Source organism: Armigeres subalbatus, chromosome 1, assembly GCF_024139115.2.
Source record: "Armigeres subalbatus isolate Guangzhou_Male chromosome 1, GZ_Asu_2, whole genome shotgun sequence".
NCBI lineage: Eukaryota > Metazoa > Arthropoda > Insecta > Diptera > Culicidae > Armigeres > Armigeres subalbatus.
In genome coordinates, this window is record NC_085139.1 from 29,516,606 (window position 1) to 29,531,420 (window position 14,815).

Consider the following 14,815-nt stretch of genomic DNA (forward strand, 5'->3'; position numbering starts at 1 on the left):
AATGGTAGTTTTGCTAAACGGCCCATTGTATTTAATACATTTTTCGAGGATTATGCCAAATGGTCGTTATGCCAAATGGCCTCGAGGTACCCAACAAATTATGCCAAATGGTCGTTATGCCAAATGGTCTTTATGCCAAATGGCCTTTGGACATTTAAATCGTTATGCCAAATGGCATTATACCAAACGGCCTTATGCCAAACGGCATTATGCCATAAGGGCAATGAGAAGGATGCAAATATCTCATACAGACGAAGCTAGGATCCCAGCACAGAGTGCAGAGCTACGAAGTCAACTCTCAAGAAGCGAACAAAAGAGCGTGCTCTGACAGCATCTGCCAGAGTATAAACACCAAACTTTGTAGCGATGCCTAAGGGCAGAGATGCATTTTGATCACGAGAACGGGTGTTCACAACATTCTGAACACTGCTCACTGTTCAAGAGCACTGACTTAACATGACAACTCGTATACTATCGGAAACAAATTCAAGTGACGGCATGCTACACATTTTTCACTTAGTAAAAAAACAAGTGGGCATCTAACGAATAGAAGTCGAGCATGCACGTATGTTTCTGTATTGTAGTTCCAAATCTAGGAGACCCTAGCTACCATGCTCATTTTTGCGTACCAAGTGGTACCAACCAAGTGCACCTTGAACTGTGTTTAGAGTTTAAAGTTCACTCAACACATCACGAATCCCTGGCTGCCATCACCCCAGAAACGGCTGGAGGGAAAAATCGTTAATAATGTGGTAACTATCGAGCAACTACAGATTGCTAAAACTTTAGACATTAGCAAAGCATCGGGGCTTAACGGTATCCCGAGCGTAGCACTGAAAGCCGCAATTTGCAGCCCATGATGTGCTGCAGTGTTGCTTGGCCGAGTGGAACTTCTCTGCCAAGAAAAAGCAGAAGCTCGTTCTCTGACTACACAGGGAAAACCACCTGGATACCCATCTGCGTACAGGCCCATATGCCCGATCGAAAGGTTTAGAAAGTTGCAAAAGGAATATCCTCGACAGACTAACTCCTTACACAGAAGGTGTGGATGGTCTGTCGAGCGATCAGTACGGTTTTGGCAAATAGAGGTTCACTATGACCGTCATCAAAGCAGTGACAAGCAAGACGGAGGTGGCGATTCAACGCAAGAGTACCCGCTAATGTGCGGTGGTAACCCTAGACGTCAAAAATGCCTTCACCAGCGCATCGGACTAGGTTACGCTGGGAAGATAATTTCCACTTGACGTAGTTCTTGTCAGAATATGTCTGCATTAGAAAATACCATAATTGGGTTGGGAACGCATCGTTCCCGCAATGCCATTTGTGCCCCGGAATCGTATGCACTTTTTGCCTGTCCGCTTTTCGTTAATGGCAGACTCATGTTAACAATAGCGTGCGGCGAGGACTTAAGCCTGGAAAAAAAACTCGTTCAAAGGATGTGTCTAGACTCAGGGAAATGAATATGGGTTACAATTATCGGATTAACCGAAAGCTGTAACCCATATGTCGCGCTGAACAGCAGCAGCAACTGCATGTGAGTAACGGATATACCGGCCTCTTCCCGAGCAGGAGCGACGACCTCGATAACAGAAATTGGTATGATTTAGCCTTGCATAAAAGGTAAAATACCAAAAAATAATGCCAAAAACTTATATGCAGAATACTTGAGGCATACCATGCTTAGGTATTTCAATACCAAATGAATAATAATTGGTTATGCATTTGGTATTGTTTCTCCCTGATATATGAAGCTTAAAAAACTAAATTTATCTTCTAAATTTTAAACACTTAATCCATACAAAACTGTTATACACAACACTAAAACAAAATAGACACCCCTAAACGTTGTACTGCACATACATTGATAACACATAGTCATAACACGAAGTTGACCGAATCACGATTATATATATACCTAGCAATAGACAGGAGAACAAAATTATAAACCTACCGGCCAGTCAGTAGCCACTCGATAGCCCTCAATAAAGGTTGTACCAACCACGCGCGCGCGTTATCATAAAACTTAAAGTAATATAAAGTGTAATTATATCTACCACCAAATTCGCTGTTCTCAATAAAGTGTATGCATATAAGTTTGTTCTGCTAATGTAAATCGTATCTAGTTTGCATAACTGAAGGAAGAAAGGACTGTTAAAAAGGATATGTGGGTGATGTATGGTGGATTAGTGCATTAAAAGGAAGGATTAGTGGATTGGTGAATTGGAAGGAATTGAAGTGGACGGGAAAGAAAGGATACGGCAAGGATCTGCATATTCGGATACGCCAACTAACTCGAAGGTCAGTTTTGCTCAACCCAACGAATCAAGCCGGAACATTGTATGGTGCCATGACCAGGATCTGTGGTTGAGCCAGAAGCCATTACAGGAGTCCTTTGTTCGGAATTTGGCGGGTATTGTGCATCAGGATTCGTCATTTTGTTGTCAGTCGGAGACCCAAGCCATATCGCCATTGGAGAGGAAATATTTCACCCGTCGGTACTGTACTCAAGCAATCAGCCACCCAAACTCACTGGAGGCTCATCAGACGATAGTGTCGCAGAATCACTCTTGTGGCAGTAATACCCCACTCACTGGCTGGTGTCAATTAATTGAAATACAAGGCCCTATCCAAAAGGGCCACAGGTGAGTGGCATTCCAACATGATTTGATCTATTTGTCGGTGCTACTTGGCTCTTTCTGTTTTCTTTTCTCGCGTATTGAGTGGATTGGTACTGTTGCTGCGAGGCTGGATATGATATGCGAGTCGGTTGGATTTATTGGCTAGACGATACATCGATCGACAATAACGAACGGGATTCTATGCGACATACAGCGTGCGGAGTTTTTGGATATCGGTTGGCGGAATTTTGAAATAATACAAGGTCTATTGATGACAGACCTCAGGTGAGTGTCTGTCCAATATTTTACATTCGCCATTGAGGTGTTACGTGGTTCTTCCTATTCCTTCTATACACGTTGCTGGATCGATATCGTAAGCGTTTCGCAAGGATTAGCTGATACTGTCAAATTGGATCGGTGGCTACTACGGTTTATACTAGGAGGAAATTCATCGGAAAACGATCTACGGCTTTCACAATCAGGATAATCTCGAAGTGGGTGCTGTTGCCACTACTCGCTGGTGGCTCTTAATTGTGTGGTGTGGAACAAGAAGGAGCAAACTTAAAAATACAAGGCCTATACTCGGTAGGCCACAGGTGAGTGGCCTTCCAAACAAATCATATTGGTGACTGGTGCGCTTATGTATTTATTACTTTTTCGCTGCCTGCTGAGGATCTTATATCGCTAATCGAGGGCTTAAGGATTACCATCCACCGCACTAAGGAGCTAAACGGGGTACCAGAAGCAGTTATTTTTATATACAAGGTCTATTTTGGACAGGCCTCAGGTGAGTACCTGTCCAATTGACTCACTTTTGGTTGGAGGTACTTCCTGGTTCCGTTTGGTTATTTATTTCTCGGTGTTTCGGATTTTTTGAGAGCTAAGCTAGCACAGCAAGCGTGGAATTTTTGGACAAGACAAGGAGCTGCTTTATTATTAAATACAAGGTCTAACTTGGACAGGCCTCAGGTGAGTTCCTGTCCAATAGAACAATCGTTGGTTGGCGGTACTTCTTGGTTCCGTATGATCTTATTTATTTCTGGGTGCTGCTGAGTTCGAAAAGCTGAATTAGTTCGTGTGCGGTATTTTTCTGGGACCGGAAGCTGCAACATTATAATATACAAGGCCTAATTTGGACAGGCCTCAGGTGAGTGGCTGTCCAAATCATCCCACTTTGGTTAGCGGTACTTCCTGGATCCTTGTGGTTTTTCTCTTTCTTGGTGTTTCGGAGACCCGGGTTCCTGAGCTGGTTATCAACATGACTGAACGTTTGATGAAGGAGAAAATTAAGAAACGGGAGCGCATGTTTGTATCACTCAAAAGGCATGAACAATTTCTTGAAAAGTATAATCATGAAAATCAGAGTGGGCAGGTTCAGAGTCGGCTGGACAAATTGGACGAGAAAATGGCTGCGTTTGAACAACTTCAGGAAGAAATTGCTGACATGGACGAAGATGAGCAGAACGAGGAGGAGATCAACAAAGCTTCAACAAAGTTTGAGAATCAGTATTACGAGCTACGAGCAGCGCTATTGATGAAAATCACTCCACCTGTAGCAACTCCACCTCCGCTGGATACGACGCGGAACATCGCAGGTGGTTTTCATTCAGGAGTTCGATTACCTCAAATCTCATTGCCAGATTTTGACGGTGATTATCGAGGTTGGCTGACCTTCAAATCGACTTACGAATCTCTAATTCACGAGTCTGCGGAGCTTAGCGACGTTCAAAAATTTCATTATTTGAAGTCGGCGCTCAAAGGTGAAGCGGCGAAATTGATCGAATCGTTGACGATCACCAGCGGAAACTATGTGATAGCGTAACGTTACTCCAACGAATATCTCCTGAAGAAACGACATTTGCAAGCCCTAATGGAGTACCCAAAAATTGAAAAGGAATCATCGACTGCAATTCACGGTTTGGTGGACGAGTTTGAGCAACGCTTGAAAATTCTCAAACAGCTAGGAGAGAAGACGGACACCTGGGGAGCGATGATCGTGCACTGGATGTGTTCGAAGCTGAATGGCCAATCGCTGCAACTGTGGGAGGATCATGCTGCGTCGCTGGAAGAACCAAGTTTTGCGGATTTGGTGAAATTTCTAGAGAAAAGAACGCGTGTATTGGAAGCTGTATCGTCGAATGCATTAGAGCAAAACAGATCAACTCAAAAATCGACAGGAAAGGTCTTCAAACAGATGGTTCATGCTGCTACAGGAAATGAACGAGAATGGATGTCTGTATCGGTGGCGTGCCCATGCTGCGGGGAAAACCACTACATAGCTCGTTGCGCGAAGTTCATTAAGCTGGGTCTTAAAGAGAAATTGGAGTTGGTGAATAACAAACGTTTATGTAGCAATTGTTTTCGGACTGGACATTGGGTGCGGGAATGCAAATCTACTTTCAACTGTCGCACATGTGGAAGGAAACATCATTCGCTGATTCACCCTGGATTTCCTCCAGGTAACAGTAATGCTGGGATCATTGGGATGGCTGGGACATCTACTAGGACAACCGAGCATCAAGGAACAACAACAAACGTCGTAATTAACGAACAACCATCGGAGAATTGCGAGGTGGCGCAAGATGAGCCAGTTGGGACGTATAATGTAGGAAGATCAGGAGCAACTTCTACTGTCTTCTTGTCAACTGTAGTACTGGTGATTCGGGATCAAAGCGGAAACAAGCAATTAGCTAGGGCCTTACTCGACAATGGGTCACAAGCGAATTTAATGAGCGAGCGAATGTGTCAAATTTTGAAGCTGAAGCGACGTTCAGTGAATGTTCCAGTTTGCGGAATTGGTGAGTCTGAAACAAGGGCGAAACATGCAGTTAGCACCATCATCAGTTCTAGAGTGGCAGAATTTTCGGTGGGTGTGGATTTCTTAATACTACAACGGGTCACTTCTAATCTGCCTGCTGCAACTGTATCAACATCACAATGGAAGATTCCAGAGCATTTACCCTTGGCTGATCCAAATTTCAACGATGCAAGTCGGATCGATCTTTTGATCGGTGCGGAACATTTTTATCAATTTTTCTATGAACGTGAAATGAAGCGAGTCTCTCTGGGTCCAGGACTTCCCAATTTGGTACAGACAGTCTTTGGTTGGATAGTTTCAGGAAGGTATTCAGCACGAGGTAATCAACCGATCAACTGTTGTCTAGCAACATCGCCGGATAATTTAGAAATCGCACTGGAAAGATTTTGGAAAGTGGAGAGTACGGAAGATCAACCCTTGTGGTCCAAACAGGAACAAGATTGCGAGACACATTTCTTGGAAACTCATAGCCGTTTGGATGACGGTAGATACGTTGTTCGTTTACCAAAGCACGTCAATTTCAACCGAATGATTGGGGAATCGAGGAAAATGGCGTTGGAGCGATTTCTGAAAATGGAAAAACGATTGGAACGAGATGCGGAAATGAAAATTCAATATCATGCCTTCATGCAGGAGTATGCTAACCTTGGGCACATGAAGAAGGTAACAAATGAAGACACACTGAGGGAGAATGCAAGTTCTGGAGCGTAGAAAGTGCTTTACCTGCCTCATCATGCGGTGTTGAAGGCATCAAGCAGCACGACCAAAGTGCGCGTTGTGTTCGACGGATCAGCGCGCACAAACAGCGGATACTCTTTGAACGATGCTTTATTGAAAGGACCGATAATCCAGGACGAGCTTTTGAGTCTTCTACTGCGTTTCCGTAAGCATGAAATCGCATTGGTAGGAGACGTGGAAAAAATGTACAGGCAAGTTCGCGTACATCAGGATGATACAAGCCTTCAACGAATCCTTTGGAGATTTTCGGCCGATGAACCTATTTGCGAATACGAATTGCTTACAGTCACCTACGGATTAACACCATCATCATTTCTTTCCATTCGAGCGTTGCATCAGTTAGCAGCAGACGAGGGGGCTGAATTTCCTGTTGCTAGTGCGACTTTGATCCATGATTTTTATGTAGACGACTACATCGGCGGGGCATCCAGTGTTGCCAATGCAACTCAATTGCGGGAAGATTTGACGAAATTGATGTCCAAAGGCGGTTTTGTACTGAGGAAATGGTGCTCGAATTGTCCGGAGGTACTGAAGGACGTCCCTGCAGATCAGCTAGGAACGCATCTGTCGATTACATTCGATTTGAATCCAGATGAGGAGGTGAAAACATTAGGAATAACATGGGAGCCAAGATCTGATCAATTGAGATTCAACATGGAGGTTGCAGTCGACAGCGTAGCGTGGACAAGGAGACGAATTCTTTCGTGCATTGCGAAGCTATTTGATCCTCTAGGATTAATTTCGCCAATAGTCGTTTATGCGAAGATAATTATGCAGCAGCTTGCTTTATTGCAAACTAGTTGGGATTCTCCTGTTCCAATGGAATTAGAGAAAAGGTGGACGGCTTTCTACAACGAATTAAACAATTTGTCGAAACTACGAGTTCAGCGGTTTGCCTTCATATCTTCTTGGAACGATGTTCAGATCCACTGTTTTGCAGATGCATCAGAATCAGCTTATGGAGCCTGTTTGTACGTTCGTACAATGGATGCCACTGGAAATATACATATCGAAATGCTGTCTTCGAAATCCCGTGTAGCTCCATTAAAAAGGCTTACTCTACCACGTTTGGAGTTGTGTGCTGCTAAGGAGGCAGCTACTCTATACTCTAAGGTCATTAAGGCAATCGACCTGGGCCAAGTTCGCTCCACATTTTGGTCTGACTCAACAATTGTGCTTCACTGGCTTCAAGCTCCTCCAAATACTTGGAAGACCTTTGTTGCCAACCGAGTCTCGACCATTCAAACCATAACACAAGGTCATCTTTGGCGACACATAGCTGGAAAGGAAAACCCTGCTGACTTGGTATCCCGAGGATTGACCGTCAACGATTTTCTTCAGAACATGTTGTGGAAAAATGGACCATCTTGGCTACGAAACCCAGAGGATTCCTGGCCATCTCAAACTCTGGAGATCAGTTGCACGGATGTCGATATGGAGACTAGAAAGTTAGTAACACACATTACAACTACGTCAACGGAACTCAACGAAATCTTCACGATCCGGTCAAAATTGGAGGCACTTCTACGTATTGTCGCTTACTGCATTCGATTTGGTCGCAATTGCCGTGCTCCTCATCAAAGAAATCGCTCTCCGTGTTTGACTGTAGAAGAGATTTCTGCTGCTAAATTAGCCTTGGTCAAACTAGCCCAAGCTGAGAGTTTTGAAATCGAGCTTGAACATTTGGAGAAACATCGGAATGTCAATCGCAAGTCTTCACTTAGGCGTCTCTCACCTTTTCTCGACAAAGCAAGAGTGATTAGAGTTGGAGGACGTTTACGTCATGCAAATCAGGAATATAGCATGAAGCATCCTGCAGTTCTTCCAAGCATGCATCCCTTAACAAAGTTGCTCGTCGACTATTATCATCGGCAAACAATTCATGGAGGACGCCAGTTAACACTCTCCACAATGAGGCAAGAATTCTGGCCTATTCATGGAAAACGCGTAGTCGACTGCGTTCTACGAAAGTGCTACCACTGCTTCCGCATAAACCCCACACCGGTACAACAACCAACAGGCCAGCTTCCGGGCACGCGAGTCCGTCCAAGCAGGCCTTTCTCCATTACAGGAGTGGACTATTGCGGTCCATTTTATTTGAAACCACCGCACCGTCGTGCAGCAGCGCCTAAATCATACATTTCGGTGTTCATATGCTTTTCAACCAAAGCCATACATTTGGAGATCGTGAGCGATTTGTCCACAGCCGGCTTTCTTTCAGCCCTTCGTCGATTCTCAGGACACCATGGCATTCCAACTGAAATTCATTCAGATAACGCCAAAAATTTCGCCGGTGCCAAGAACGAATTGCACGATTTGTATCATACCCTGAATGATAAGTCCAGTCAAGAACGTATCGGCAACGAACTGTCCCTGCAAGGCATCACGTGGAAATTTATACCCCTAGAGCACCGAATTTCGGGGTCTTTGGGAGGCAGCCGTCCGTTCTGTGAAAACCGCTCTTAAGAAGGAAATTGGAACCCGTCAGCTTAATTATGAGGATTTCTCCACGCTACTTGTCCAAATAGCCGCAGCACTAAACTCGAGACCATTAGCCCCACTTTCTGATGATCCAACAGATCTAAACGCGCTCACACCAGCGCATTTCTTAATTGGCACACCGATGAATGCTATACCCGAGCGCAATCTAATCACTACCCCAGCCAACCGCTTAGACCACCATCAACAACAGCAGCAAATGTTCCAAAAATATTGGGATCGTTGGAGCAGAGATTATTTGACCGAGCTACAAACGTCCAGCAAATATAAACAACCCAGCCCAATACGCATCGGCACTTTAGTAGTATTACGTGAAGACAACATGCCACCGTTGTGTTGGCCTTTAGCAAGAATCACTGATGTCCATCCCAGCGCAGAAGGAGTCGTTCGTGTAGTGACCGTCAAGACTGCTAGTGGAGTATACTGCCGTGTCAAGCATATCTGTCCCATGTCGAAAAATATGCAACTGAGAAAAATGCGATTGAAGTTGGAAACATATTTTTCAGTTTGTAGCTAAATTGCCCCATGAAACCTTCACTAATAAACGTATATCGATGAAAATAGTGTATTTCTAATGGCTTAGTATGTTTCAAAGGATAAACACTGTTTTTTTAGTGAAATTTATTCAGTGGGACATTTATGCTGCGAAATTGAAGACAAAATTGATAATTCCAAGCATATTTGTCCCAGTGCTAGAGTATCATCAGATTACTTTGCGCTTAGCAAAAGTTCAGTTGGGTCTGGATAATAACCTGATTCAAATTAGATGCATTAGGTATTTTCAAAGCGTATTGTAGTAAGGGGCCATACACCAATAACGTAAGCTTTTGGGGGAGGGGGCTCTTACGCGCCATAGAAAAAATGTGTATAAAAAAGCTGACATTGTGACGAGTGTGTCTGATATTATACCTTATATAAGGGTAAGGACAGTGAGAATTGGTTCCTAAACATAATTTGATCCTGAAATAATACAGGATAATTATGTTTCAGCGCAGAAGCATCAAAATCAGGTTCCGTGGTAACTCAATACCGCAATACTGCGAAGGTGTTTGATGATTCCTATGAAATTTATTTCAGATTAGCATCTGATGTGTCGAGTGGAAAATTCCACCTGCGTGTATAAACCATTTTTTCGTAGTAAGTTGCACTCGACGGGAAGTTCGGCACCATTGTTTGCTATTGAAAATCGATTAGAAGTGACTAATTCCGAAGTTATTGCAAAAATCTTGTATAAATGTAAATGAATTGGGCCCACCTTATAGCCATGCGCTTAGAAGCACGACTAAAAAGCGATGATGCTTAGGTGGCCTGGTTGGACTCACGGTCAAAGGAATTTTCGGGTGCTATTAGGCATAAAAGTATTATCGTGTTAGCACAGACAAACAGAACTCGTCCAATTTCCATCGTTCACTGATTTACTGGTCAAATCAAGAAATCATTAGTTGACCAATCGAACACTCGTGGCGCGCGCGTCGGATTTGCTCTAGTTTGACGTTTGCACACTACTGCCATCTGGTTCGTGATTTTCCCAAATAACAGAAATGAGTGAATGATCATTGTGTTATGTCTGTTTGTCTGTGGTGTCAGCCTCATCATATATACGAATGCAAAAATGGTAATGCCAATAAAGGAAAGAAGAAAAAGTGTAAATAAATACATCTTCTTCCTCTTATTCTTATTGGCATTACATCCCCACACTGGGACAAAGCCGCCTCACAGCTAAGTGTTCATTAAGCACTTCCACTTAATTGCGAGGTTTCTAAGCCAAGTTACCATTTTTGCATTCGTATAACATGAGGCTAACACGATGATACTTTTATGCCCAGGGAAGTCGAGACAATTTCCAATCCGAAAATTGTCTAGACCGGCACCGGGAATCAAACCAGCCACCCTCAGCATGGTCTTGCTTTGTAGCCGCGTTTTACCGCACGGCTAAGGAGGGCCGAATAAAAATGCAATGCGAATAAAAATGAGAGACTATTAGTTATAAAACTTAAGTGAATTTTTATATAAATATGCTAAATATGCTTCAATTATTACTTTTCAATTTTCATGATGTACAAGAAAGGCATCAACGATGTTAGGTGGATTAACCTTTTTTACCCATTGAAACTATATACCACAACCCATATTATATATCTGAATGATTTGATAATGAAAATTGGCCTCTTCGAAGTAATTTAATACATGTTGCATGAAATTTGTTTTAATGGGACAGTTATGCTTGGAAATTCTACAATGGGACAAAATGACCCGATATTTTTTCGCCAAGTTTTCGAACAAACTATATGTATTTATTTGTTCACAATGAAATATACATTAATTTAGAACGTTTGGTGCAAAAAACTCAAAAATGATAAAAATCGACATGGGACAGATATGCTTGGGACGGCAGTATACAAGCGGCCCGTTTGCAGAATATGTCCACTACCATCAGAGACCGTCATCGAAGAGGGATCCTCAAATAGTTTATAAGCACAATTATATGTTAGCTGTAAGTTCATGTGTATTTATAATAGGTAACATTGATAGCTTTGTAAAATAGGCGTTGAAACTAGTTCAAGGGGGCCGGTATGTTTCTCCCTGATATATGAAGCTTAAAAAACTAAATTTATCTTCTAAATTTTAAACACTTAATCCATACAAAACTGTTATACACAACACTAAAACAAAATAGACACCCCTAAACGTTGTACTGCACATACATTGATAACACATAGTCATAACACGAAGTTGACCGAATCACGATTATATATATACCTAGCAATAGACAGGAGAACAAAATTATAAACCTACCGGCCAGTCAGTAGCCACTCGATAGCCCTCAATAAAGGTTGTACCAACCACGCGCGCGCGTTATCATAAAACTTAAAGTAATATAAAGTGTAATTATATCTACCACCAAATTCGCTGTTCTCAATAAAGTGTATGCATATAAGTTTGTTCTGCTAATGTAAATCGTATCTAGTTTGCATAACTGAAGGAAGAAAGGACTGTTAAAAAGGATATGTGGGTGATGTATGGTGGATTAGTGCATTAAAAGGAAGGATTAGTGGATTGGTGAATTGGAAGGAATTGAAGTGGACGGGAAAGAAAGGATACGGCAAGGATCTGCATATTCGGATACGCCAACTAACTCGAAGGTCAGTTTTGCTCAACCCAACGAATCAAGCCGGAACAGGTATTGAAATTCAATTTAATAACTGAGTTTGTTATGGCTTAAGTATTAATTGTGCATATTAGTTGTTGGTATTATTCCTTTGGTATTTTACCTCTTATGCAGGGCTAGTTCATAACAGAGTATGGTATCAATAACAGAATTAAGTATTATTGAACCAATTTCTCCTATGATATGGAAATGCTAATATCATCTTTCAAACTCAGACGTACATGTCCATGATAGAATTAGAGGCGAAAGTATAGAATTGATAGTTCCGTTAGGATACGGCAGGCACGAAGAATGTTTTTTATAGAAGTCGATTTGAAAGCGAGCGGAGGGCAATATTTGTGAGGGCACATATCACACGACCTTCCTTCTGCCAAGCTCCCGTATGAAGGGGGAGGGAAGAATATCAATGTGGAAGCTGATATACTGCCGTGAATCGCATATTTGTCCCATATGAATAGGAAACCCAGCAAAGATGGGACAGATATGCGATTCACGGCAGTATATCCCCCAGCCACCCTCAGCATGGTCTTGCTTTGTAGCCGCGCGTCTTACCGCACGGCTAAGGAGGGCCCCCATTACCATTACCAGCAAAATATAAAAAATGGATGCGACTAGTAGTAGTCAAAATTTCCGTTCCAAAGAGTTTATAATTTTCATACAATTCGACCATCATGAATACCAAACATCGGTTTTCGGCTTCAACTCGTCGAACCCATTTCGAATATATACATTCAATGTTGTAAGAGTCCTAAACATTTGTATCGAGAGTGTATCGGTTATCCTGAATTCTGAAATGACATCTGACAATAGATTTCCTCTTGTCATAAGACAAGTTTGTACAATCCCATATAATTCCACCACTTAATTGTACCTTGACAGATACGTATTTCAACCTCAACAGTAAGGCCGTCTTCAGTGTCTCGTACTTGACTCGACTGTCGAGTCAAGTACGAGACACTGAAGACGGCCTTACTGTTGAGGTCGAAACACGTATCTGTCAAGGTACAATTAAGTGGTGGAATTAAATGGGATTGTACAAACTCGTCTTATGACAAGTGAAGACATTCCACTAAAAAGCTCAAAATAATTTTCTTAACAAAATAGATTTCCATTTTCTACGCGTCCAGCCCTCTTCTCATTATTAAATGATTATTTTCCATGAATTTGAAGTCAAGCAACCTAACTCTGGTATTTTGTGAAGAAAAACTAGAAAAATAAAAACATTCAACTTGCTCAGACGAACGCAGAGAAGAGATTATGTGAACATTACCGTCTAACTAGCAACAGATTAAATCAAGTACATACCACACGCCCACGGATCAATCGGCTCCAGGTAGCCGGTGATGAGCTGCGCATCCTGCGGGAACGAAACGCGCCGTCCGCTTTCGCTGCTCCGTTCTCCCATTTTGTACTTTTTCAAGCTGCTCTGCAGTTGCGGCGACGACGACGAATCGCGGTTGTGATACATAAGGGTCGCCGCCGTTTTGCTCACCTCGGCAACACTCTGAGGCACCTCCTGGTCGAACTTTACTTCGATTTCCGGCTCACTGCCGCCAATAGTGTCATCCATCTTTGCCATTGGCGGTACCACTTCCGCACGAGGTTCAGGTGCGGCGGCGGTGGCCTCGCTTGATGCTGCCGCTGCTGCTGTCGTGGCGGTAGATTGCGGCTGTTGGTCCACTGCCAGCGGCGAAACGGAAGGGGACGACGAGGTTGAGGACGCCGATGATGGGCCCGACGACGACGATGATGACGAAGAAGCAGATACCGAGGATGGGGAGGACGATGACGAAGAGAACGTTATTGTTGAGGATAACGTTTTTGCAGTGGAGGGAAAGATTTGTACTATCTCTATCGGTGCTGGCCTCTGCTCTTCCGATTTGCTGCAGGGGGAGTTTTCGGGGGTACTGGTTACCAGTATGGGCGTCGAGCCAGATGGGACGTGTGGAAGAGCACTTTCGATTGAACTTAGCTCGCCTGCCGCCTCCCGCTGCTCGATGCTGCTGTTGTTGGTATTGTTGACTATTGCTGTAGTACTGTTATTGTTGTTTAGTTGATTATTGCTACTGGAAACGTTCAAGGCGCCTTCGGTGCTGCTAGTGTTCACAGGTTCATCGTATTCTTCGGATGAGGACGGAGTCGACAGTGAGGACGAGGACTGGATCGGAAAGAGATTCCGTTGTTGTTCTACAGGTGTGTCAGTTGCAACCTGCGCTGCCACCGGTGCTAGTGTCGGCTGCTGCTGCTGTTGCTGACGATGGATCTGCTCCGGAGTCAGATCCGCGACTAATGCCACTGTGCTGGCTTCTGAAGAATCTAATGATGCGGCGACGTCTTCGCGCGAGATTGTCATCGCCTTCGTTGTCGTACTCGCCGTCGTCGCTGACTTTCCGTCCACCCCAGTCGGATCTTCCGGATGTGATTCGGGCGCATCGTCACCGGTGCCAGTGCTGCCAGCGCGAGATGATGGCGACAGTGATGATACCGTTGTTGGCGATGACGACGAAGATGCTGAAATTTCGACCAGTGTCGATTCTTCCTCCTCTTCCGCACCGATGGATGGCAAAGTTGTTGCGGTGGTTGTTGTAGTAGTTGTTGCTGTTTGTATCGTTGTGGCTGTTGTTTGCGCTACGTTGGATGGTTCAATGCTCATTTTTTGCGCCTGTGCCTTGTGTACTCTGGGCCTATCTCAACTTTTCACTCTCGTTCTATTCATTCACTATGCCGTCGTGGGCCGTCTGCCGTCGAAACTGGTGCACGTTTTGCTCGTCGCCCCTCGTCGTGGTCGTCGCGCTCTCACACTGCTCTGTGTTTACGATGCGGTCTCTTGTTTTGCCTGTTAATTATAGAACCCAGAAGTAGATAAAAATAAAAGAGTCAATCATATGTGCGGCTATTGATGTCAGTAGTGATGTGGTTATTTGTAGGACAGATGGGGCCGTTGATTCGATGGTGCAGTTTTCAATTAGGACG

At 43.6% G+C, this 14,815-nt stretch overlaps 1 protein-coding gene across 6 annotated transcripts in view; it reads right to left on the reverse strand.

Annotated features, from left to right (window-relative positions):
* The window catches only part of LOC134223345 (serine-rich adhesin for platelets), a 160,597-nt gene that overhangs the window by 29,246 nt on the left and 116,536 nt on the right, over nucleotides 1-14,815 (reverse strand). For all 6 annotated transcript variants that reach the window (XR_009982544.1, XR_009982548.1, XR_009982536.1 and 3 more), the window contains exon 3: nucleotides 13,148-14,678. Coding sequence is in view for 3 of the 6 variants with exons in the window: in XM_062702511.1 (XP_062558495.1) it covers nucleotides 13,148-14,495 (1,348 nt within the window). In the remaining 3 variants the exon portion in view is untranslated. The remainder of the gene's footprint in view (nucleotides 1-13,147; nucleotides 14,679-14,815) is intronic.